The sequence below is a fragment of the Miscanthus floridulus genome, unplaced genomic scaffold, assembly GCF_019320115.1.
Source record: "Miscanthus floridulus cultivar M001 unplaced genomic scaffold, ASM1932011v1 fs_538_1_2, whole genome shotgun sequence".
Classification (NCBI taxonomy): Eukaryota; Viridiplantae; Streptophyta; class Magnoliopsida; order Poales; family Poaceae; genus Miscanthus; species Miscanthus floridulus.
This window is the reverse complement of record NW_027096902.1, coordinates 15,958-41,674: the sequence shown is the minus strand read 5'-3', so window position 1 is coordinate 41,674 and position 25,717 is coordinate 15,958. Positions and strand designations below refer to the sequence as shown.

The 25,717-nt window shown below is 43.8% G+C and overlaps 2 protein-coding genes and 1 long non-coding RNA gene across 7 annotated transcripts; 2 read left to right on the top strand and 1 right to left on the bottom strand.

Annotated features, from left to right (window-relative positions):
- Window positions 1–1,448: 1,448 nt before the first annotated feature.
- On the top strand, window positions 1,449–2,595 carry LOC136532152 (NAD(P)H dehydrogenase (quinone) FQR1-like). The gene is made up of 2 exons (XM_066524758.1): window positions 1,449–1,604; window positions 1,733–2,595. The coding sequence occupies exons 1-2, from the start codon at window positions 1,579–1,581 to the stop codon at window positions 2,343–2,345; spliced, it is 639 nt and encodes a 212-aa protein (XP_066380855.1). The 5' UTR covers window positions 1,449–1,578; the 3' UTR covers window positions 2,346–2,595.
- Window positions 2,596–10,431: 7,836 nt separating this feature from the next.
- On the top strand, window positions 10,432–15,283 carry LOC136532151 (uncharacterized). 5 transcript variants are annotated; one of them, XR_010778177.1, is made up of 7 exons: window positions 10,432–10,790; window positions 11,044–11,068; window positions 11,146–11,289; window positions 11,496–11,620; window positions 12,568–12,657; window positions 13,554–14,706; window positions 14,934–15,283. It is a non-coding gene; the product is annotated as an uncharacterized lncRNA (long non-coding RNA). The 5 variants fall into 5 exon arrangements; XR_010778175.1 differs by having other exon boundaries at window positions 11,044–11,289; window positions 13,554–13,688; window positions 14,223–14,706; XR_010778178.1 differs by having other exon boundaries at window positions 11,044–11,289; window positions 13,554–13,688.
- Window positions 15,284–19,038: 3,755 nt separating this feature from the next.
- On the bottom strand, window positions 19,039–21,213 carry LOC136532149 (small ribosomal subunit protein uS5x-like). The gene is made up of 2 exons (XM_066524755.1): window positions 20,434–21,213; window positions 19,039–19,395 (listed from the first exon to the last, which is right to left on the bottom strand). Exons 1-2 carry the CDS (start codon window positions 21,097–21,099, stop codon window positions 19,234–19,236), a joined length of 828 nt encoding a protein of 275 aa, XP_066380852.1. The 5' UTR covers window positions 21,100–21,213; the 3' UTR covers window positions 19,039–19,233.
- Between the last annotated feature and the right edge of the window lie 4,504 nt (window positions 21,214–25,717).

The following is a 25,717-nucleotide window of genomic DNA, read 5'->3' as shown; positions in this document are numbered from 1 at the left end:
AAATTTTAAATTTCAAAATCTCTAATCTTCGAACACACGTTTGGGACTAGAAACAACTTCAAATAAAAAACTTTTCAACTACAAAGTTGTAGATTTTATTGAGGACTGTAACTTTCATATAGACCATGTCAACAACTGAGATTGTTTAATAATTTAAAATTTTAAATTTCAAAATCTATAAACTTACAATAATATTCTGGGACCTAAACAGTTTCAATTCAAAAACTTTTTAACTAGAAAGTTGTAGATCACGTCAAGTGCTATAATTTGATATAAAATTTGTCTTCATCCGAGTTCATATAAAAAAGTTATGAATAATTTTTGACGTAACTATTTACGGAGACGGACATCTTAAAACGGTTCGTAAATTGATTTTAGGAGATGGATTCTTCGAACGCCCGCCTCCGAAAATAATTGATTAACGGAGACGGTCACCTTAAGATGCCCGTCTCCCAAAATCAGTGCCGCTAGGTGCACTTGTTTGCGGAAATAAAATAAATATACTCCAGCTCTTAGAGTCTTATAGCAACTCCAACAGATTGGGTAAATGTATTTGTGAAGCTATTGTGTTCCAAAAAAGCATTCCAACAGCTTGTCTATATTGTTTTCCTTTTTTCTCAGCTGGTTATCCCACCATTCTCGCTGGTTATATTTCCCTAGCGAGTCCTGCCTGCTATATGTGTTTTTTAATTTAGCTAGGTTGTTGTAAAACTCTATATTTTATATGGACTTTCTATTTTACATAATGGTTAAATCTCATAATTTAGCATCTAATTTTATCAAGTCTCTTGAAGTTGCTCTGGTATGTAACTTTATGCGATGTTTCGTATCGATCACTCGATCAGTGATTGATGTTAAATCAGGTTCCGAGCGATTTTCTCGGACCTTACTCACTCAAAAAGGTCAAATGCTGAGTATAAAACTAATGCTTCATATCCAAGTATCCAACGCCACAATACTTTACTACTGGCAAGGAGCTCCCACATATAGTGCGAATATCTACAAACTGCTCTAGCCATAATACAATAGATGGAAAATATTTCATCTTCGCGCGAAGGATAACCAAGCCGAATTGAAGACTTCATTGAAGCAGTGTTTGCAGCAGTCTAACGGAGCTGCTTCATTTCTGAAAATGTTACTATTTCTTACAGTTCAGAACTTCAGATACTCCAACACATCAGCACAATAATCTCTATAAAGAACGAGACCCTAAGTTGGGACTTGAAACTCTCCAGGGCCTCCAGAGGTTCAATCGAATTTGGCACTTGGATTCCAATGGGGAGCGTCAACGTCTGCAGCGACGTCACTGATCACGTATGCTATCTCAGCAAGAGCCACGAGCCGCCGGCTGACGGCTTTTGATCCCCAAATGAGGTGGTGCCCCCTGCCCAGTGTCTACTAAACAAATCACCGTGGCTGCTCCGGCCCGTCGTGCTCAGTGCTCACCTTTGCAGCGGGTTCTTTATATATGCGCGCTCGGTGTGCATCGATAGACTCACGAAGCAGCAGACACTGCACGCACCAAATTAAAAACTGACGGAGGAAGAAGGCAGACGACAAAGCTTGCGCGATCCATCAATGGCGGTGACAAAGATCTACGTTGTGTGCGTGGCCAACCTAGCTAATCATGAGCACCTTAGCTTACAATGCTCCAGTAAATACGTACGAGTACCCACTGTCACTGGCAATGTTACGATTCATGCTTCCTTTTGTTGTTGATGACTTTGATCAGGTACTACTCCACGTACGGCCACGTGGCGAGGCTGGCGGAGGAGATCAAGAAGGGCGCCGATTCCGTCGACGGCGTCGAGGCAACGATATGGCAGGTGGCGGAGACGCTGCCGGAGGAGGCGCTGGCGAAGATGCACGCGCCGGCCAAGAGAGAGGAGCACCCGGTGATGATCTCGGGCAAGCAGCTGGCCGACGCCGACGGCATCCTGTTCGGCTTCCCGGCGCGGTTCGGCATGATGGCGGCGCAGATGAAGGCGCTCTTCGACTCCACGGGCGGCCTCTGGCAGAAGCAGGCGCTGGCGGGCAAGCCCGCGGGGTTCTTCTTCGCGCTGGGCACCCAGGGCGGCGGGCAGGAGGAAACGGCGCTAACGGCCGTGTCGCAGCTCACGCACCACGGCATGGTGTTCGTGCCCGTCGGGTACACGTTCGGCGAGGGGATGTTCGACATGGACGAGGTCAGGTGCTGCAGCCCGTACGGGTCCGGCACGTTCGCCGGCGCCGACGGGAAGAGCAGGCTGCCCAGCGACGCCGAGCTCCAGATGGCCGTGCACCAGGGCAGCTACTTCGCCGCCTTCGCCAAGAAGCTCAAGGCCGGAGCGGGCGTCGTCGCCTGAGCCTGCTGGAGTAGTGCTCTGTCTGTTTGTTTCTGTCCTCACCTCTGCTGGAGTAGTGCCCATCCATCGGCAGCAGCACTAGCATCATGCAGTGCTGCTAGCTGCTTTTGTTTGTGGAAAATAAAATAAACTGCCAACCCTGAGTCGCAGAACCATAGCATCTCTAAGTAAGATAAATGTACATGAATATTTGTTTCAACAACTTTTTCAATGTTTTAATATATGCGGTTAGTATTGATAACGAAAAATCATAATATTACGATACAAAATGGGTGAATTGATGCCTTAATATATGCTAAAAATTGCAATATTTATAGGATGTTCAAAAACATTTCTACTGGATTGGGGGCATGGCCCTGGTTCCACCACTGCCATCCTCTGTACTAAATTATAGGTTGTTCTGACTTTTCTAAATGATTAGTTTTTTTTATACACCAAGGAGTACGTTAAGTACTCCACCTCCATTACATACCCAACTTTTTGCGATGTATCAGTGTCATTGATTGAAGTGAAATCAGGAACGTGTAGCTTTCACTTGGACCACACTTTTGAATTGCCACCGAATTTCTCAGAACCTTGCTCACTCGAAAAGGCCAAATGTTAAGGAGTATAAAACTAAGGCTTCAAATCCAAGTATCCAACCCACAATACTTTACTATTGGCAAGCAGCCCCTACAAATAGTGTGAATATCTACATTTTTATCTAAAACCCGTTTGGCACAGCTCTCCAACAATCTGGCTTCTTTTGTTATGTTACTGTAGAGCTAACACAGGCCAAACGGCTATGGCTCCAGCCAAAATGCACCAAGAAAATGAAGAGCACAATACTGCTACAGATATAGGCCCTATTCACTTGTCTTATGAGCCGTACTATTTCAGCGAACGAACAATGCTTTCCTCTCCCAATAAATCAGCGAACAGTACTTTCAGGCATGACTTTTCAACAAAATGAATAGGGCCATAGAGGCGAAGCCGCATGGAGCCCATCAAATAGACCTTTATAGGAATAAGTTTGTACAGGTAATTTTATTTACTCCCTCCGCTCTAAATTATAAATCGCTTTGACTTTTTTGGTTCATCAATTTTGCTATATATCTAGACATATTATTATGGCCCCGTTCGTTTCGCTGAAAAAACAAGCTAAAACAATGTTCCGCTGATTTGGTGTGAGAGAAAAAACATTATTCCGACTGAAAAAAAACAAGCTGAAAAGTATGGATTATAAGACAAGCGAACATGGCCTATATCTAAATGTATAGCAAACTGGATGTACCAAAAAAGTCAAAGTAATTTATAATTTGGAACGGAGGGAGTACTTTTTATTTATTTTTTGTCATTTCTTTATGTCTCTATTGCATCTACATGTGCCTACAATGACAAGAGAGGTGGAGACACGGGCTTCCACGGACAAGTAAAAGTCGGAGACCGGTGTGGACGAGGAACTCTCGGAGCCCTGTTTTGAACGCGGGAATAGCGGCTTCACGCGGTTGGCTTACTAGACGCCGGAGGATGAGGAGGTTTACACACACGATGTTGACGATTCGATTTAACTGGGTGAGGAGAGAAGACCTACAAGTAAATCTGGACATTTCGTTTTAAATGTGTTATTTTTCTAGGTACAGTTTTTTGGTGGATGGATGGGCTTCTCAGTGGGAGTTGTATTTTGGGTGGGTTTAGCAATAAAAGGATAGTGAATTAGTAGGGTAAAAACATGGACCGGTTAAAAATTTCTTTTATCTAATGAGTTCTACTCATCCTCTATTAGTTTTTGTTGGACCATCGATCAGCCTTCTAATTGGCATTCAAAACATGGACTAAGTTTACTCCATCCAAACAACCCCTAAGAATTCCTTTTAGTTTTTAGCACAATATAAAGCAATTCCAAAAGACTCGTTATATCATCGTGTCTGTAGGAATAGAGATTTCAGTGATCTTCAAATATTTTTATCGGAGTAGAGCTGGTTCTCCAAAATGTTAAATAAGAGCATTTTTTATATAAAATGGCTGTCTAAATGAGAATTTAGAGGACATGCATGGTACAATTTCCGATAAGGACAAACCTAGGCAACCGTCCATTCTCTTATGCTTCGATAAAACCACTCACAAAATTTTTAATTCCTTGAGTCTCTTAAACATTAAATTTTGGGTTAGCTTGTACTTGTACTACAACTATAAACTATAGTTGTTTTTCCCAAAAAAACTTCACCGTATCATATATATATATATATATATATATATATATATATATATATATATATATATATAAATAAATAAATAATAATAAGATCTATAGTTTCCAAGCCAGGAATCACTGTTCTACTGTTTACCCACAGTCACCTCATCACAGCCGTCCGTCTTTCCTATCCCAACCATCTATTCAATTTGCCTCTATTTTATTTATTGTTTTGCTTCATCCCACCAGCCGCACCTACCGTCCTTCCTGAAGCTTCTACACGCACCTGGACTTTTCCTTTCAGTATTGCTATGACTCTGACGTCCGACGGTTCCGAACGCGCGTCGTATAACGATTCGGTACGGCGCCGCGCGTCCTCCTCCACTCGTCTCTCATGGTCTTATCCGCTCGCACTGCAGTTCAGCCCGTCCACACGTTCGCTGTTGCTGCCGCTGCTCCTCTCCTCTCCCTCTCCTCCCCCATGGATCCAGGAGCTCCGCGCCCACGATTACGCTCCGCAGCGCCGTGAGCCAGCGGTCGTGCTCCTCCCCGCCTTCCGCCCGTCCTCCACACACCTCGCTCCCTTCCTGGCTGGCGGTGGCGGCGTCCTCTCCCACTTCGGCGTCCTCCTCCCCCACCACGGCGGCTCCTTTCCCCACACCAATGTCTCCTTCCCCGACCCCGGCGTCCTCCTCCCCCACCCTGGCTCCCTCCTCCCCACCTCGGCGGCACCCTTCCCCGACACCGGCGACTCCTTCGCCCACACCGACGTCTTCTTCTCCGACCCCGGCGTCCTCCTCCCACATCCCGGGTCCCTCCTCCGCACACCGGCGGCGCCCCTCCCCGACACCGGCGTCCTCCCCCACAAGGAGCTCCTGACGCCCTCAGATTTGGCGGCCATGGGGCTCCCCGTGCAGGCTCTCTCCCCCCTATATGTTGCAATTGTATCTTTCAGTTGTTTCAGATGCTTCAGAGGTATGTTGCAGTTGAATCGTAAGGATGTTGCACAAGTAGAAGATCTGGGGGATGTTTTGCCCATGTTGCATTTTGTTTCAAAGGTTTTATTGCAGGCACTGTTTCAAAATGTTTCACTTGTTTCTAGATGATGTTGCAATCGTTCTGATCTGGATGTTTCATATGCTTGGCACAAATGTTGCAATAATATTTCAAAATGTTTCAGTTGCTTCAATCTCATGTTGCAGTAGCTGTTCTATGTTGTTGCAGGTGTTTTTATTCGAGCGTTGTTTCATATGCTTCACACCCAGTGTTGCAATAATATGTTACAAATGTTTTAGCTCCTTCAACCTATTGTTGCAGCAGTTTGTTCCGTGTTGTTGCAATAATATGTTCATGGTGTTTCAACTACTTCAGCCTAATGTTGCAATAGTTGTTTTCGTGTTTTGCACGTATTTTATTCCAGCTTTCTATGTTGTTCGGCGGGGAGCGTGTGGCTCGTGGGAGGGATAGTGGACGGAAGCGTTGGGGGCGAGCGGATGGGGGTGCTGCGGTCAGGGGGCGATAGGGCATGCTCGTCGTGCACGTGGGGCGGTGTGAAGGGAGATGCGGCGGGCTGTGGGGACGGGCTGCGGGGCGAGCTAGGGGCACGTGCGGCGCGAGCGGCGCGGGGGAAACAAGCACAAAAGAGAAACGGTGGAGCTAGGCCTCCATCACATAGACATCCGGGGACTTGCATCCGCAGCATCGTCCGATGGATCGGTATCCATCGGACGGCTGGACGCCAGCACTCCCATTTTCCTTTCCTCCAGCTATACGACCACAGCAAACTCAGGGAAAAAAAACTCCCAGAAAAAAAAGGACTCGCTCGCCTTAGCCAGCTCATCAGCACGTACCGCTTCGCCCGCCGCGGCCGAATTTTTTACTATTTGGTCATTTTTTCGAAAGTTTCTCTCAAATAGACCCCTGGCGGAAAGAATTCCAGAAATGGACCCTTGGCTCAGCGCCAGAGTGACTGGCGCCGAGCTCGGCGCCACGGTCACTGGCGCCGAGGTCCTGAGCACGGGAAAATGGCCTGCCAGGGGCTCGGCGCCAGAGTGACTGGCGCCGAGCTCGGCGCCATAGTGAATGGCGCCGAGACACCTGCATTTAACCCAGCCTGCACTTCTTCCCCGAGCGTTCTTCCTCTTATTTCTCCTCCGTCTCGGGTTTTTTTCTCGCCACTTCACCCTACCTCACAATCACCGGCAACTTAGAATTTTAGCTAAGTCCCTAAATTTACCATGAGATGGACATGCTGAAATTTGTTAAGCTTGGATTTTTACCATGACTTAGACATTGTCAAATTTGATTTTTATTGTGGGATAGACATATGCAAAAATGGCTAAGTCTGAATTTTTTCTATGACTTAGAGACTAGAATTACCATGGATATGTAATTTGAATTTTTACCATGGCAATGCCATATTGAATTTTATTGTGACCTGGATATGTTACAATCTGTCTAAATCTGTGATTTTACCATGAGATGGACATATGTATATTTAGCACGAGATGGTCTGATTTTTTACCGTGGCTAAGTCCAAACTTGACAAGACTTGTTTTGTTGTCATGGAAGTATTAGCTTTAACCTTGTTAAACACCATATCATTCCTACTCAACCATATCGCTCAACAGAGCGCAATAACTCCTGACAAAATTTGGTTGTCCATCACAGATCTATTTGTCGGAGTTGAGCATGTTCTCTCTTAGATATGACCACGAGCTCACTCAAATGAGGCTTTTGGGTGGCGCCATGGTGGTTCGTCGGTGTCAGTCCGATGTCACGTGGTGGTGGGACCACGACCTGAGGAACTCGCAACAGCCAGCAGCTCTCATCTGTCATCTGTGGCTTCCCCAGCAGAGAGAAGACCAGGTTACAGGAGTTTAGCCACTGTCGCTTCTATAGAGTTAAGAAGAACAGGGCATAAAAGATGCGATTCCTTCTCTAGAGTCCTAGGTGAGTCGGGATTTTGCACCACATCCACGATCTATGCGTATTTGTTTTGTGGTATTATGTGCTCTAATATCTGCTTACATTTTGCATAGTGGCTGACATTCTAGATTTGAAAATCACATTGACATATATATCCAAATTTACTTCTCCAATTTCTCACAATCTAGCTTATATGAGATGTACAAATTTATCTACAGCTCATGTTTTGATTTTGATTGTTTATGAAGCAAATTATCGCGTATCATCATCGACACCTTGGCAATCGTTCCTGACTTTGATCCTGTCACTTCACAGGGACTCAGGTAAGTAAATGATTTAAAGCATCTGAGACAAATGAATGCCCCATCATCATATATGGAACCTCAAACGCCATCAGAGAGTACTCAAACTCGTAGTAAGGTATTAAATTGAGTTGCTATACAAATTTGGAAGATAAAATATCGCAAACTGATTTAGGTTTAGGTCCAAAAACAAAGTTTGTTGTACTCAACTCAAACTATAACTTCTATTAAAGGTCAAACTTTATATCTAGAAAAGAAACTATAGTTTTACTGTGGTCAAAACTGCATCATGAAAAAGGGTGTTAACTATTGATCCAACACTTAGAAACATTTTTAGGCTCGTTCATCAACATGAACCCTAGATCATTTTTTATCCTAAGTATTTCTATGTTGTTTTAAGTGCTCAAATATCAAGTCAGTGTAAAACTCTAGAGTTAGCCACATTTCTCAATATCCAAATCATGGTAAAATTTTAAATTTGTCAATGTCCAAGTCATGGTAAAATTCTAGTCTCCAAGTCATAGCAAAAATTCAGACTTAGCCATTTTTGCATATGTCTGTCCCACAAATTTCAGCATGTCCATCTCATGGTAAATTTAAAGACTTAGTCAAATTCTAAGTTGCCCATTTTATGGTAAATTTAGGGACTTAGCCAAAATTTTATATATCCATCTCACGGTAAATTTAGGGACTTAGCCAAAATTCAGCTCGGGGAAGAAGTGCAGGCTGGGTGAAATGTAGGTGTCTCGGCGCCATTCACTATGGCGCCGAGCTCGGCGCCAGTCACTCTGGCGCCGAGCCAAGGGTCCATTTCTGGAATTCTTTCCGCCAGGGGTCTATTTGAGAGAAACTTTCGAAAAAGGGACCAAATAGTAAAAAATTCAGCCGCCGCGGCCACTCCCATCGCCCGCCTCCCACTTCCCCGGCTACCCCCGCTCCACCTGCCGCCGCCCTCTAATTTGTACGATCTGAGTAGTTTAAGTGCGGCCAAAGACGTGCCATATTGGCCGTATATATACATGACCTTGAGGAAATGAATTAAAAGTCAGCTTTACATACGGTAAACCACCCATGTTTCAGCACAGAAAAAAAAGAAAAAAAGAGTCTTATGCAGTGCCAGTGGCAAAGCTGATGGGAATGCCTGAACGGCAGCGTGCCAGCAGCAAGCGGATCATCAAGATTTATAACAATGCAAATTAATCAATATATTCATGAACCATGCATGGGACAGCTCAGACAGAGAGGGGCAGCACCTGACTCATGTGCATGATTGACTTGCCTGTTTGTTTTCCTGTCAAATAAGAAATGGTTGGAGGAAGGCTGGTTCATGGTTGATTGGGTTCCTAACCACCCACCCCCAATGACCCCATGCACATGTGCCTGAAAAATAAACCAGAGATTGTTCTCCGTCAGATTCCATACGTTCTGGTTCTGAATTGCCGGCCTGGGAGTGTCAGAAGATACTGAAAAAAAAACAAATCAGAGAAGAGTGTAGTGATAAACAACACATGGACACTCAACCCCAGCTAGCTCCTTTGTGTTACATACAGTACATGCACATAGTACATCCTATATATAGGGATCAGTAATTCACCAATGTGTTAAGAGGGCTGTAAAACATTTTCAGAATTGTTCTTTGATGCAGAGCAACACATCTCCTGACATTAACAATCTCTTTAGTTTGCACTATGAAACAAGCTAGTAGGATGTATGGGTTTATTGAGGTAGGTAGCTTAAATAAAACGTATCAAAGCATAGGTGACCGACGCTGCAATGTCAACATCACACAGCAAAAAAAGCTAAATAAATTAAACGGCGAAACCTTTTCTTAGAACAAATTAAACTTGGCTCATCAATCTTTGATTTGATATTGCCTGGAGTGACGACATGCATGAGGGGCCATGAGCACGTTATTAACAAATAAATTGACAGATTCTTAAACCCTGTGCATGCGCAGTTGCTCCCAAGTCCCTGTCTGCTGTGGATTTTCAGTTCCATTCCACTACGTTAAGGAGATCCACCCGTTGCTCACCCTGATCACGACAATTTACCTACGATCTTAAGCTGATAACGGGCACTGACGATGACGATGACCAGCTGAGCAGGACAATCTGCCCAACTCGGTTTGTTCATGTTCCTACATGGTATAGGACAAATGCAGGATATCGACTCCGCACATTATTGTATCGATAACTGAAACTGAGCCTTTAGGTTAAGGTTGCAATAATTGCGCGGACAATTTCGCTAGCCCAACAGATTTGTATCCAACAGAAGAACTTAAAACTCTCAAGGCCCCCCACCCAACGCCAAATGAACTATTAGGCCCAAATGCGGTAGCACTTGACATTTCTGACGAATTGGTAGTGGATCGGTACAGTGATTCGTATGCAGCACCACTAGTGAAAAGAAGCTTGTTGTATGTAATGTTCCTGCGGCACTGCTTAACTTGATTAATTTTTCTCTTCTGACTGTTTTTTTTTTGCCCATGCTCCAACAAAAGTGTTCCATGGCCCGTGGATCACGGAGAGTGTAGGTGGCCCATCTGTTTACAGCCCAGATAGGTTGTGGCCCAATAACCCCTTCAAATCATTTTTGCTGTCTCCTGTTAAACCATTCCGGGAACAGAAGCTACTAATTGAAACTAGTATCTTAAAAAGTGTTTCCATTTCATTATTAGATTACTTTCCCATTTCTCCCTCTTCCCCGGCTACCCCCGCTCCACCTGCCGCCGCCACTCCCATCAGCCGCCTCCCGCTTCCCCCTGTTGCCCCCGCTCGCCGCCGCCGCCACAGGGTACCTCCACCCGCCGCCGCCGCCGCAGAGTGCCGCCCCCATCACTCGCCTCCCTCTGCCCCACGCGTGCGCCTCCCTCTTCATCTAGGTGTTACTGAACGCGGCGCGCCCCCGTCGTCCGCCTCCCCACCGCATGCCGCACAGCCGAGCTCAAGGCATGATCCCCACCGCCAAAGCAGAGGAGCAGACGCCGTCAACGGAGTGGCTGGCCGAGAGGTTCAACCAACAATGGTCTATTTGAGAACGCTGGTGAGTTCCTCTGTAGCCTTTTACCGTTTTACCACCGTCGCAGATCTCCAGGGCTCCCCCCTCTTCATCTCTTGCAGTGCTGAGCGAGTTCCTTTTGATGTAATTTGGTTTAGCTGTGGTTTTTTTGTCAGATGCAGTTAGTACACGGGGGTTTTTTTTTTTGTCAGATGCAATCAAATTAAATGCAGTGTGTTTAGTTTCAAGTTTTTTTTTCCCTGTGCATGGTGTTTAATTAAGTGCCTCTCACTTGTAGGATGGTTGAATGTCAATTACCGAAGGTTTGTTTTGAGTATCTCATAGGTTCATTTTCTTATCTTCAAATATGAGCCTTCTATGTTCAGACGACCATTTACAGGAAGTCTTGAGTGATGCAATCTCAAATTTTCGTGTCATGCAACATATGTCTTTTGTTGGCTGCAAGGAGCAAAAAGAAAAGCTGATGGAAGGAAAACACTAAGGGATGAATGAGCATCTTCCAGACATAAACACATTGCATCAGGTACACTACCTCAGCAATTCGAACCTCGACTGCCTACTATTGCCACTCTCATTGCCTTTCTTTCGCCTGCTTGATGTCCTTTTGTCCTTCAAATTACTGAGCATCATTGCTAAGCTGTTGCCATATTTTCTGTTGATCAATTTTCAGTTTCAGCTGCACTGGTGCATCCCTACAGCTGAATTGCATTGTTTTCCTTGAAATTTCAGTTCACATAGCAGCGGAGCAGCATGTGGAACCTGAAACTAAAATGATTGGCGTAAAGTTTGCATAGCCTCATGAGATTACGCTATGCGTGTCTACCTAAACCTCAAAAGTCTACAGCGATATCAAGGTGAGCACACTCCACATAGTAGGCTGCTGAATGCAATGACAAACAATCAAGCACGCGCAGAACCTTGACTAAATATCTCATTCATCTAAACCTTGTCTGACTAAAGAATTTGGTATTTGCCTGACATCTCAATTGTTTTTAGGTCCTAATATCAATTGTTAATTATGTAACACCTTAGCTGGTATATGCCTGTGTGTGCAACGAATCAAATCTTAAAAGTGATTGTTCAGTAGAAAAAACAAATACATCGTCTGAACAAATGGTGAGGCAGAGTCATTTTCTATGGCAATCAATACATAGTTGCGACATGGTGGTTACTACTATATGCATGAATTTTGGTATTAAGAAGTGTAATCTTCCTGCTAATCTGGTTTATACATGTTATGGTATCTGTTAATCAATAATCTCTTACGAAATATTTACAATGTTGTTAGTTCTAATACAATAAATTTGTTAGGCATGACAACATGATTTTTAATGAAGCCCTTTAGGATGTCATATTTCAGAGCAAAAATGGGCTTTATTGTCCGTCGAATGAAAATGCTATAGTAAAATTAAGGCCGTCGTGAACTGCAGAGTGCAAAGAAAAATATTAAAAAAGGGCGTACCCAGTGCAGAGAGCTCCTGCTCTGTGCGGGGTCTGGGGAAGGGTGTCGGGGTCTGGGGAAGGGTGTCAGTGGCAAGTCTTACCCTCGCCTGTGCAATGCGAGGAGACCGCGACTTGAACCCAGGACCTTCCGGTCACAGGCGGTAAGACTCTACCGCTTGCACCAGGCCCGCCCTTCTGCAAAGAAAAATATTGGATAAAACATTTCTTACATAAAAACAGCACCATGCGTTGTTTTTGCCACTACCATTTCAGACATAATACCTTTGACATTGTTGCTTTTTTTGCCAGGCACACTGCCAGTTAGGCTCTACTAACAGAGATTGTTGTGCACTGTCAGGTATGTGATACAGCCATGTATGCAATAGCGACAACGAATGTCTTATGCCTATGAGACTAGTGCTGCAATCGCACTCAACCCTTCACAAAGGTGAAATTATTTGTCTTTCACTTTTTATAAGTTTACATCTTTGGAAATAATCTGAGCTTTGCAATTTGGGAATTAGTCTATGAAATAAATGATGTGTTAACTGCAATTAATAAAAAAATCTCTTTACTAATGTCAGCAAAGGGACTGCCTATACTGGTTGAAATACATGCCAGTACTTACAGAAGTTCAATTAGGGAGAAGAAAAGAACCTTTTAGTTTTTCTCTCATACTCTCATGTACCCTGCCATTACTGATAAGAATGTCAGAATTGCATACAACATATAATACCCGTAAGCATTGGGTCGTGGTTACCATTAAATTTGCACTCTACTAACAAATTTTGTACGGTTTCCCCACCAACGATTGTACTGCTTTCCTGCTAATCACTATATTATCTACTATTTTGTACTGCCGTTCTGCTAACCAGCATTTTCAGCGTCCAGGCCACCTATGCAGCTCAAATTTATTTGCATGCGTGGTTCTAGATTATCCTGCTATGACATAGTCTCCATATATCGCCTAAAACATATGTTCGATGCCTACTTATTAATTTGCATATAGGTGGCACTTATGGCTTATGTTGCCTAAAGCATATGTGAGCCATTTGCAGAACAATAGAACCTGAGATTTTCTACGTTTTCTGGGCCTTCCCCTGAAATACATGAGCCTTTTTTTTTCATTACATCCTCTTTAGTTAGTGGATTTATATGAATACCTGTGGCATACCATGGAATTAACCATTCCTTCCTACTCTGCTATGTATTACAATCTTTTAATTCAATTAGTACAGTGGTTAGCTGTACGACTAGGATTATCTGTGGCTTACCATTTTAATGAGAAATGTCATTCTATCTACCTACTAAAACATTTTCCTTATGTGCCAATCCACATGGCAGCTTGCATGCCCATGGCAAACACCAGTCCAGGGAAAAGCTCATCTACAGCGTCCTTCCTGAACGTGGCTATGTGTCTTAACATGAACAGCAACATTCGAATTCTTTCGTCAATGGTGCTGCTCCTTTTGCCGGCATGTAAGACTCCTACATTTTAAATAAAATGCAAGCTGCCCCTAGCATGAACTGTTAGTTGACTGGTGAGATTGGTTGATTAACCATTTTCTCAGCTCGAGATATATATGGAAAAGGTTAAGTGAGTATTTGGTACAGAATTTGTCATGCTTCCTGTCCAGATTTTTTTTTGGAGTACTACTATGGAGAGAATCAACTTTCATGTGTTCGTATCTCAGAGAATTTATCTTTTGCTACATTTACCTATGCACGCCGCAAATAATTGATGCATATATGTTTTAGAGGAAAGAAAAACAATTATGTCAGCTGACTCTGTCTAGCCCGCGGCAAGCCGCGGGTTTCTAGCTAGTTTTATCAGTGTTGCTCATGTTCCACTGTTGGCCTAGCTGTTATGCTACATGCTGATTTGTTGTTGTTGGCTTATGTCCGCAGAACCTACGTAAACTAAGGATATGATGGTTTTGTGTCAGTAGTATTCTAACAGTAAACGTTTCTATACTTTTTGTCTCGAGCTTAAGCACCGTTATAACTTATTAGGGTAATGCTATGAACTAGGCGTCCGTCCGTCCTAACGCTCCGTTGTTGGACCACGACGCCAGCCCAACAACCCACGCTCCTTCATTTCTCAAAAAAACTGCTTATCCACTTATTCCTATCCACTCATTCCTCTTCCTATCACTCGTATGACGCCTCCGAGCGCACGGCTGTTGGCCTTCCGAGGCGCACTGCTTGGCCGCTGGCCTTGCTAGGCGCGGCGCTCCAAGTCGCAACGCTCGGGCTGCTGGCCCTGCTAGGCGTGGTGCGCTGCTGCCCTCTCCAAGTCACGCGGCCACGGCCTCCCCGCTGCTCGTGCGGTCGATGCCTCCCCGCCGCTTGTGCAGCCACCGTCGCTGGCCCGCTGTCTACAAGCGCCGTCGGGCCGCTGCCTCCGGTGAACACCACACACCGACGGGCCTCTATTCCGTCGAGCAGCAAGAAGATGTTGCGTTGCAAGCACATGTTGCAAAAGTATGTTTCAGAGGTACGTTGCAAATGTTTTATATGGTTGTTACAAAAATATATCGTGATGTTGCAATTGTTGTACACGTATGTTGCAAGCATCCGTTCCAAATGTTTCAACTACTTTTTCAGACGTATGTTGTAAATGTGCTTATTTAGATATTGCATTTACACATATGTTGCAAGCATATGTTTGAAATGTTTCAGGTGTTTTAGTCTTACGTTGCAATAAGTGTTTTTATGTCCCAGCCATGAATTGCTGGAGCTGGAGGCACCCTTCGGCCCTCGTCGGCATGTTGCCCGTCCTCTCTGTGATCGCGCGCAGCGGTCGGTGGCACATCGATGCATCGTGATTGATAGGTGGCCGGAGCGTGCGTCACACGTCGGCAGCAGACCCACCAGGCCGCCACCACCACCACCATGGGTCCATGGTTGGTCCCTGCCGGCCCCCCTTCGTCCCCATTTGTATGAGGCAGTGTGGCACCGTACCACCCCTGTATCAGACGCACTGCACTGCACTGCAAGTGCATAGGACAAGTGAGATTCAGGTCCGGTTACGTTGTTGAATTTTGAATATTCAATGAATGTCAATATCTAGTTCCTAATGAATGCATTGCAATTTGAAATATTCGTATCATAGGGCATCAGAGGCTAGGATGAAAATATATTTTAGTGAGAAAGATGTGTCGAATACAATATGCACCATGGCACACTGGTGCAAGACTGAACATTAGTACTAGTTGGGAAACCCTCTTTAGTCCCGGTTTCTCAACTAGGATTGCGAATCCGGGACTAAAGGACCCCCTTTAGTCTCGGTTCTAGCAACCGGGACTGAAAGTGGACCGGGACTAAATGGCCCTCAGGCAATGCACTGGGGCTGGCACCTATAGTCCCGGTTAGTGTTCCCAATGGATACTAAAGGTTCTTTTTTTTCATTTCATTCCTTTTCATTTTATGGTTTTTTTTTCAATTCAATTTTTTTGGTTTCGATTAGCTTTTCGTATATGAATTCTACGCTGCTAATATACGTCCACGTATAAGATTTCGTTCGAGCATTATATATAAATAACACAGTAAAATGTATAAAACTACATATATACAAATATTTCAAGAGGTTGTACATGCATGGAATATGTACATAATAAAGTCACAAAAACCTTGTACTCATGTCCTTGGGATTTCATTCAACCTTAATCTTCAGTTGAATGGCTACTAGGTATTAATTCTTTAGGGTCATAGTGGTACACGCCTTTAGGATCTTTGACCTCATCAATAAGAAATCCGGTCAATGCCTCTCGAATTGCTTTGATCTGGTCACATCACATAACATTTTACTTCCTCCATTCAATCTTCAATTCGAATGAAAGGAAAAGTATGGATTATATATATCAACACAATGGTAATAAATAAATTATGTATATTTTTTACGTACTTCAAGGATCTCTTCACTTGTTCTTCTTGAGTACTCCATGAGGAACTCGTAGACGTAGTATCCACATAAGTTGTTCCCCGATCCCTACTGCAGACACCATTTTACGAGAAAAAAATTCATCATCAACCAATGAAGCATGCTAATAATGAATTAAACTAAATAAAGATGCGGTAACCTAGCTAGTACTTATTGGGTATTGGACTACATTCAGAGGCACTTTCCATTGATCATAATGGTGTTTCTCGGCGAACCTTTTCCGAGCACTACTCAACAAAATAAATAAATGGAGTTATATCAATAAAATGGCATACATAACTCATTAACTAAAGTCAACATGGAGTAAGCAAAATAAAATGGGCAAAAGACATTAACGCTCACTTGAAGTTGTAAGGGAAGAGTATCAGTGTCTTGTTATGTTGGTTATCTAAGAACTTAAACACATTATTCTCCACTTGAGGTCGCCATCTATCATATGGAGTAACAGTGTCCTTGAATGTGCGATTCGGGTCCATGAAACCAACATCAGTTAACCCTTTTCTCTTTAGTTTCAGCATCTCATATCTGCATTTATATAGTACAAAAGAATATATATATAGTGTGAGGATAACTATATATATACAATGAACTAACATGCAAGTTACTTAAATTGTAGAAAGAATCACTTATAGACACCGGCAGCCGAGGAGAGATTTGTCGAGAGCGTCCCGGTTTAATAGTTGGTGTAATTAAGCGAACTCAATATGTAAAACGTCGTAGCCACTGGAGTAATGCTCTGGTCTAATTTTGGCAACAAGCCATGCCTCTTCGTTGTCACACGCTCTTAAGTACCACTTGTTTCACAAGAACATTTGCGTACCCAGTGATGACAAGGATTTAGGGTTGACAAGACTCCTGCCATACTGATAGGTTCGGTAAATATCAAAGTTGACTATTGGTATGGATCCTCCCCCCAATGAGTTGTTGAGGTGTGAGACCTGTTGTGGCCATGAAGTCTTGGAGTGCCTCCCTATAGATTGGACCGCCTTGTGCGTTTGTACAATCATCCTCAACAACTAGTGGGTCGATAGATTGCTTAGATTGCTGCCCGAGCTGTGCAACATCTTTCCCTGCTCTCTTAGCTTTCAATGATGCCTTATATGACTTGTCGAGAGAGCGTTCATCGTCCGATAAAGGCGAGGGCTTACATGCATCACGCTGTTTTTTCTCGCGCTCATTGATTTTTTTTTTCCTTAGTTCTCGTTGAGCTGTGTAGTGCGGCTTTGGCGGGTTTTTCTCAAGTTCCAACCTCCTTGCTCTTGATTCTGCTAAACTTTGCTTCCAGTTATCAAAATCTTTTTGTGTCGCAGCTTTTGATTCCTCTTTAGACTTCTCGTAAGGCAGCTTCTTCAGAGGGGGCTTTGTTTTATGACAGCTGTCGGTGCAGAAAGTGACCAACTAGTGAATATTTATAGTTTTGCTGTACATTGTGATCGGAGGTGACCTAGCACTCAATGACACAGGATTTATACTGGTTCGGGCAACGTGCCCTACGTCCAGTCGGGGTCGGTCGGTGACTTTATTCCTGAGCCCAAGTGCTCGAAGTTTACAGCGGGGTTACAAAACGAGAGGGAGAGAGATGGGGTGTACAAGAGGTCCGGTCGGCTCCGACCGGAAGGGCCGAGATTGACAGGAACTTCGGTATGAGATAAGTGTTCAAGCGTGTGCTTGCGGTCGGAACCTGACGGTTCTGTGGTTGTGAGCTATCGATCTAAGGAACTCTGGCCTACTAGAATCGGTCTTCGATCATTCGGTCTCCTTTGTTTGAGGAAGCGCACCCTCTTTTATAGATGAAGGGGATGGTTTTACAGGTAAGAGGGTACAGATGTTTTTAAGCCTTGTTGCCCACGTCGATGAGGATTGGATAATGGTAGGCGCCCACAACACTGTTGATGTCACTGTAGAATGTCAGATGCACATGGGAGGTCGTGCTATCTTCTTCAGGAAGGGTCGACGTCGGTACCTGCAAAAACTATTTGATGGCTAGAGGCATGTGAGGAGTCGCGCTATGTTCACCTGGTACGGTAAATCCTGGTATCCATACCGCTATCGATGTCCAGAGACACGCAGGGGGTCTTACCGTATGGGAGTTTTAGCGGCCCCTACAATGCTGTAGAGGGAGATGTCAGCGCTATGTTATTTTATTATATAGATTTGATCAATCTTGATATGTTTTGACTCTTTAATAAAATTATAATGACTTTAATTTGGAACCGAAAGGCGTAGCATGTATATGGCTCTTGTGATCAACCTTGGTTATGGTGGTCTTTTTTTTTTTGGCTAATCCTCACCTTGACAGTAACGGTTTGGCCAAGAGCACGTATTGATGTGGAGCATCGACTGGTGATTCTGTCTGATGCCCCACAGAGTAGATGGGACAACTTTGAAAAGAAACTTACAACTCTCATTTTTTGAAAAGAAACTTTATCCCACATATATTACACAAACCTTTTTTTATCTTTCTCGCTCAGCTCTGCCAAGGAAGTTTACTCTCGGGCAAACTATCTATCTCATCTAACAGACATCTATAATGCATCTTCAGATCAAAAAGATGCCTCTTGTTTTGATGATCGAAAATCAGTCGACAAGAGGCCAAGCAGATCGAAACAGAGCATGACAAAATTAGAGTGAAAGGATATTCAATGAATTGATCTAACTTAAAAGGATGTTCAATGAATTGATCCAACTTAAAAACTAACGAGCAGATCTTATCATGTATCAAATAGAATCAGCCTGCAGAATCATCATCTTTTTTTTTCCAAGCAGCAGAGCTGGGGCAACATTTTTTTCACTTGGCAAAAGTAATCTGGTTCAGATAGTTTTAGTACGATTATTTAAAGATGTAAAAGCAGCATGATAGCATTCATCTCGTGTTGAAGACCACTGTAACAAAAGCGTTGGGCAGATTTTCATCACAAGCTGGCTGCCTCAATGTTTCAGGCGTTCAATACAGAAAAAACAAGAGCTCAATATCTTAGGTGCATACCTGGTGTTCCATAATTTAAAATCGAGACATTTAAAACAGGTAGCTACTACAGCAAACTCCTTTCTCGACACTTGAACAATTAACAAATAAGACATTTAAGCTTCCACCGTCTCGGTAGGGGCATCGATCAAAAGACCCTTTGTCGGCTTAGCCAAAAGGTCGGTGAACTCCTGGAACGGGGTCTTCACATACTTAGTCTCAGTCCAGAACTCAGGAGTAAGGAAGCCATAGGTCTTCATCAGACAATCAAAGGTGGCCTGCAATTGACAAGTTGCAAACATGACAAAATAAGCTAGTAAGTTTCCCACACTAACAAAATGAATTAGAAAGTCTATATCAGCACATTTACTAAAGCTATACTATTCAACCTCAAAGATGGGATACCAAAGAAACAGAGAATCATGAACCTCTTGCACCAAATAATAGAAAACATACATGAGTTCATTGGAACGGTTAGGTAGCTTCAAATTATGCAAAGCAACATTTAGCTTACAGACTGAAATTGCTTAACTGACCAAAAATCGAGCATCAAAACTTGAATGAAGTCACAAAACATGCAACGGCTGGATAAAGTACAAAATTTGTGAAAGAAATATAACAGGGCAGGATTTGCATTGTACAGGTATGAAAGGAATCAGTGCATAATACAATATAAATGACAGATTGCACAGAACATGAAATGTAAGCACAAGAAACACAACTCTGTATCAGTCATATTCATATACTGGTTTCAACACCATATGCCATAAGTAGTGTTGTGGCAGGCTAACGACTGCAAGAGGGCAGCACAGTGCAGAGGCAGCCCTGTTCCATGCTGTCACTGAGCAATGATTTTCTGCGATTTACATAGCAAACTGATGTTCATATGTGAAGGTGAACCATGGTGTAGTAGAGGTGCAATCAATGAAACTTTGTGCTGAATCTACCTGACTGCCTGTGCGCAGGAGTGAACCAATACCAATGACACCTTATTACGATTCTATTTTACAAACCCTAGGAAGGAAAGTTATATATAACAGAAAGCCCAAATGGTAACAAACCTCATTCAAATAAACAATTCAAATTTCTCAGTTGAACATGAGCAAATATAGGTGATAACTAGACTAGGTAACTTCACAGTTAGAAATCTGAATATAGCACAAAGGGTACTAACTCTAGATCATACCATGGACACTAAAAATCGAACACAAGATGCGCAGATTACATAACTGCCAACGCATAGTATACAGAGCAACAAATGCAGCAATACGAGTTATAAACAATATAGAATTAAACAAAGATCTAAACCGGTATACCTTGACGAAGTTACCGAGTGTTTTGGTGGAGCCGCGGGACGAGGTGAAGACGTCATCAATGCCAGCGAACTGGAGGACCTTCTTGGGCACGCGGGCGGCAACGATCCCGGACCCCCTAGGCGCCGGCACCATGCGCACGGTGACGGATCCGCACTTGCCGGTGACCTTGCACGGCACGGTGTGCGGCTGTCCAATCTTGTTCCCCCAGTACCCCCTCCTGACGGGCACGACGGAGAGCTTGGCGAGGATGATGGCGCCACGGATGGCGGTGGCGACCTCCTTGGCGCACTTGACACCGAGCCCGACGTGTCCGTCGCAGTCGCCGACGACGACGAACGCCTTGAACCGCGTGCGCTGCCCGGCGCGGGTCTGCTTCTGGACGGGCGTGATCTTCATCACCTCGTCCTTGAGCCCCGGGACGAGCTGCTCCACGATCTGGTGCTCCTTGACGGGGAGCGAGTGGAGGTAGATCTCCTCGATCTTGTTGATCCTGCCCTCCTTCACGAGGCGGCCGAGCTTGGTGACGGGCACCCACTTCTCCTCCTCCTGCTGGCGGCCGCCGCGCCGGCCGCCGCGGCGCCCGCCACGGTCGCCGCGCCCGCCGCGCCCGAACCCGCGGCCGAAACCGCCTCGGTCGCCGCCGCGCTGGCCTCCGCGGTCCGCCATCGCTAGGTGAGTAGGGGGGGTCGGGGTTGCCGCCGGTTTTGGCGCGCTGGGAGCGGTGTGCTGGGGAGCGGCTGCGGCGGCGGCGGCGGCGCGAAGGGTTTGCGAAGGGGCGGAAGCTGGCGGCGGCTTATATACAGCGGGGTAGCGGTGATTAGGGTTTGGGGAACGAGGAGTTGGACGGGGCTGTGAGATTGTCGTAAGCCGCGCAGTCCCGTGGGCCAAGAATGGATGGGCTCGGGCCCAGAGTGCATTGGATGGACAGTGTGGGCCAGAATTGGTGTAGGCACAGATTATGGGCTGTTGGCATTTCGGTTAGACGTCGAGTGGACCTAATGTGATTTCGTACAGGCCTTCAGCCCAATCACAGTTCCGCGCGCGTGCCTGGACTCATTTGCCGAAGTGCATTGCCTGTGACGTTGAATGGACCCGTGAGAGGATGTATCGTGGGCCACAAGTTCTTTTTTTGGGGCAGATATTGTGGGTCACAAGTGGGACGAGGAGTTAACTGGGCCCGCAATTATGGGCCGCGGGCCTAAGGTGAGGCGTTCAGTGGAACCCAGCGCGTCTCTGGTCAGTTGTGGTCGTTCAGTGCTTTTCCTTTTCACAACTGTTCAAACAACAATAACAATATACAGCTTTGCAGAAGCAACTGTTTTCTACAACATCAGAAGACCATCTATTGACTATTGCTATTCTCAAGTTTGGCCTCTCTGAATAAAAAGTGATATACGGTTGCATTGGTCGACGATGGAATGCAGGTCGAAACTGATTTTGCCATATCTCTGTGGATAAAACGGGACCAAATCACGCTACTATTTCTGTGTCATGTGAGTGATTGTGACCGGAACGAGAGAGACTGAAGGACGAACCACGTTCGGCAGTAATTATCGCTGCTGTGGCTATGATTTGTCGTCTGAGAAAAAAACTGTTTTCAAGGTTGAAAAGTCGAGCTGATCACTGATAAGTTCGAGCGAAGAGTGCCGAAAGCTCGTAACCGAATTGCCCTGTTTATCCAAGCTTTTGCTTTCCTCGGGAACTGTCAAGTGTGGGCTGACTGCCTGCCTGCTACTGCAAGAAAAGGTTGCAGGGACCTGACGAAAGCTACTCCTGCCTGAATGGCTGGATTTGTTGCTGTGCTGCGCAACGCAAGGTTTCTGAGTATGGAAGGCAATGTGCAACTGATCATCAATCATATGCTAGAATGAGACTGAATTCATTGAAAAATATAAATCTTAGTCAATACATATCCTGTTTCATCATCTATCTCTTTTTCTTCGGAAGCCGCTTCTTGGGCAAAAAGGAGACTTTGAGCTTATTATAAGAGAAATGGGCCAAAGTTTTAAAAAAAATGAAAAATACTGACCCAGTCACTCAGCTACCCAAGAAAAGGTTTGGGCGAGCACCCAGGGATTGTCAGGAGTCAGGGTAATGAAAAAAAAAACTGAGTACAGTGTAAATGTTCTTGTGTTAGCACTTAGCACACAAGGACACGGTAGTTCATTAACATCCATCTTTTATGAATTTAGTTTTATATAAATATATTCCTGGTTCCTGGTCTTCCGAGGACAAAGATTCCCGGTTTCAAGAGACCACAAATTTTGGAATCTGACATCGAGATGCAAATTTAAATGCAAGGGCACACGCAATGCAAATTTTGGATGGAACAACACACGCGATTAAGGAATGAAGAACAACCCAGCATTCAAGTGCAATGATATGGAGCTCCGTACAAAGAGCATTTGTAAACAACTCTTGCTCTACATGATGGCATGAAAAATTCCACACATACATTTATCCATGCCAGTTATAAGTCAAAAGAAGCAGGTTTCTTCTTTTTTATGTGGCATTACATGTTAATTTGTGTGTAACAAAAATGAAAAAGGCAGGGAAATTGTTTTACAGAAACAACATGACTGGTATATATTATGGTGTCATAAACAAAAAAAAAGGGAGGATGTTATATTTTTTATTTATGCCACGATATAACCTTTTTGAATTCCGAAATGACATGCACATTTCAGGAATTGTAAGCGAGGTTTCTCCATAATTTGCAGCAAAATTATATGACACAGAGGCCCGGTGGGGACTCCAGGGATGTGCTATTTCCTGATCCAATGTACACATCACAGGTGCCATGTGAACTGTATAGTGAATTGTCAACAGTGGAGCCCTCAACTCCTCATGCATACTGACAACGCCTAATAACTCATTTGCACCTGGTCTTATGCACCCTGTATCAAGTGCAATCAAGTCATATACACGTACTTTTATGGCAACATTGGCTGAATGGCATCGTCAAATGTCGACATTAGTTGCTAGGTGGGAAAACTGAAGTTTGGCACACAAAAAAAAAAGATTATCAAAGTAATGTGTCAATTCAATTTTTGTTGGAAAAAAATAGAAACGATAATTTTCTTCTGGGTACACCTGTGTTCTTTTTATATCTATATCTATATCTCTTATAATCTTAAACCCCACTAAGTTCAATCTCAGCATGCAAGTTGTCCACCTCAGCAGTCCACTATCAGATGCATTTTTTTTTCAGCCGGAACAGTGTTTTTCTCTCACAATATTTCAGCCAGAACAGTATTTTTCAGCCAATTTCAACCAAGATTCAGCAAGCCAAACGGGGCCTTAATTAGCCCACTAGCATTTGCGATTACGATCTACACATCAGCAAGACACATCATCCACTAACATGAATTTAATTGTCCACATCAGCGTGTTATGACATCTATTAACATTAATTTATAATTGTTTATCCCCTTGTATATGTGTCTAATTTTATTACAAATCATCATAAATTTCGCGGCAACGCCTGAGGTGTGCTTCTAGTTAATTTATTATTCAAAATCTTTCCTAATTATTAGCTGATAATGTATTTAATGTTAGTTGTCTACATGACAACCAAAAAACTTAGAAATGTCATGTAGTTTAGTACTAAATAAAAAATGAATGATTGTACGTCAATATTTGACTACACTTGAGTTTTTTTTGCCATCTATGTTGGAGATAGAACGTCCCGTGGCTGCCAAAAAATTGTGCCTTATGTTTATATTTTGATAGCAACTGTCAATTTAATTGTGAATCCAAAGAAGATTAAGTGACCACAAATATGGTCATATGAAAACCTATGCTTTAAGGCTTAGAAGATAAGAATAAGTCTGAAGATAAAATAAACTTTTGTAATATACTATCGTATATAGTGAACACACTGAGGCCCCAATTACGAATTTGGGATTTGGCAAAAGATGAACACAAATACTTAAGACTGGCATGTGTTTCGCAAGGGTTAAATCACTTTGAGTTAGTCACATTACATTCGCATGGATGTTCTTGGCCTCATAGTTGATTCCAAGTATGAATGCAAGGATATTCATGAAGTTCTTCTTGTTTTTTTGCGAAACGGACATTCATGAAGTTTAAAGACACTATAGGGTTCAGGTGCAAACTTTGTATTCAAAGGCACTTTGACGTAGTGTTTAGATCTTTGTTTTTATCTTTGGTTATTCTATTAAGGGGGTCCAAACTAGTAGCTTGATGGTAGCTAAGTTGAGGGCATTTGGATGCATACATGTGGTATACAATATACTCTCACCAAGTCAGCGTAAGAGTGGCCCCATTAGAAGTGTAGGATCTCAAATAAGTTGAATTGGACGATACTAGACTTAACATAGGCTATAAATATGCATTGGGTGATTGGGACCCTCCCAATGTATCATATTGTGGCACTAGGCACTACTAAGTTTGACTATGGCCATGGTATTGGTGTTCACCTTATGATTTTGGTGCGCCTATGTGGCACTCGGTGGATCATCCAGTGAAGCTATGACTCGATTGTATGTCGAGTAACCATGGTATTGGGCTTCACTGTATGATCTGTTGTGGCTATGTGGCACTCAGCGTATCATTTGGTGACAGTGTCCTTTGACTGTGTATTGAGTGCCGCAGCAACTAGAAGTCGTAGTATATGATCTGGTGGTGCATGTGTGGCCCACATCATATCATCCAGCAAAGCATATTCTTTTTCAACAACGGGAAAACTAACCTAAATAGGATCGCAATATAACTTAGTGTGTCTGTGTGGCTCTCAACGAATCATCCAGTGACGTTTGTGTCTACATTTTTTTCCAACAGCTAACATATATGTTTTCCCTAGCTCATTTTGAGCTCCCCTGAACCCATGGCTATGCTATACATATAGAGAGAGTTGTGAAGGGTTTGAAGGCATTCCAAGTCAAGATTATGACTAAAGAGTGTGTGCAACTGGTGTTCTTGGCTTGGAGTTAATCAAGTGAAAGTTGAAGATTTTGTCACTCTTGGGGTGTTTGTTGGCACCTAGATGGCCCAGTGAGGACCAGGTGACCTTCCTAATGGATCTATATTGCGGGGAATCTCCTAGAGTTGTTTGGACTGAAAACAATTGATCTGAGTGGAGAACGGGTAACTAGCAGAGGCTTGTGTGGAAAGTAGAGGTAGCGGCAACTATCCTAGACCACGAAAAAACAGTTGTCTCTTGCTCATCTTTTCAATTCTTGCATTTTCATTCATGTTTTAGTTTGTGCTTCGCTCTTTGTCTTAGTGCAGGAATCTTGTGTGGAAAGTAGGATCGTTTCTC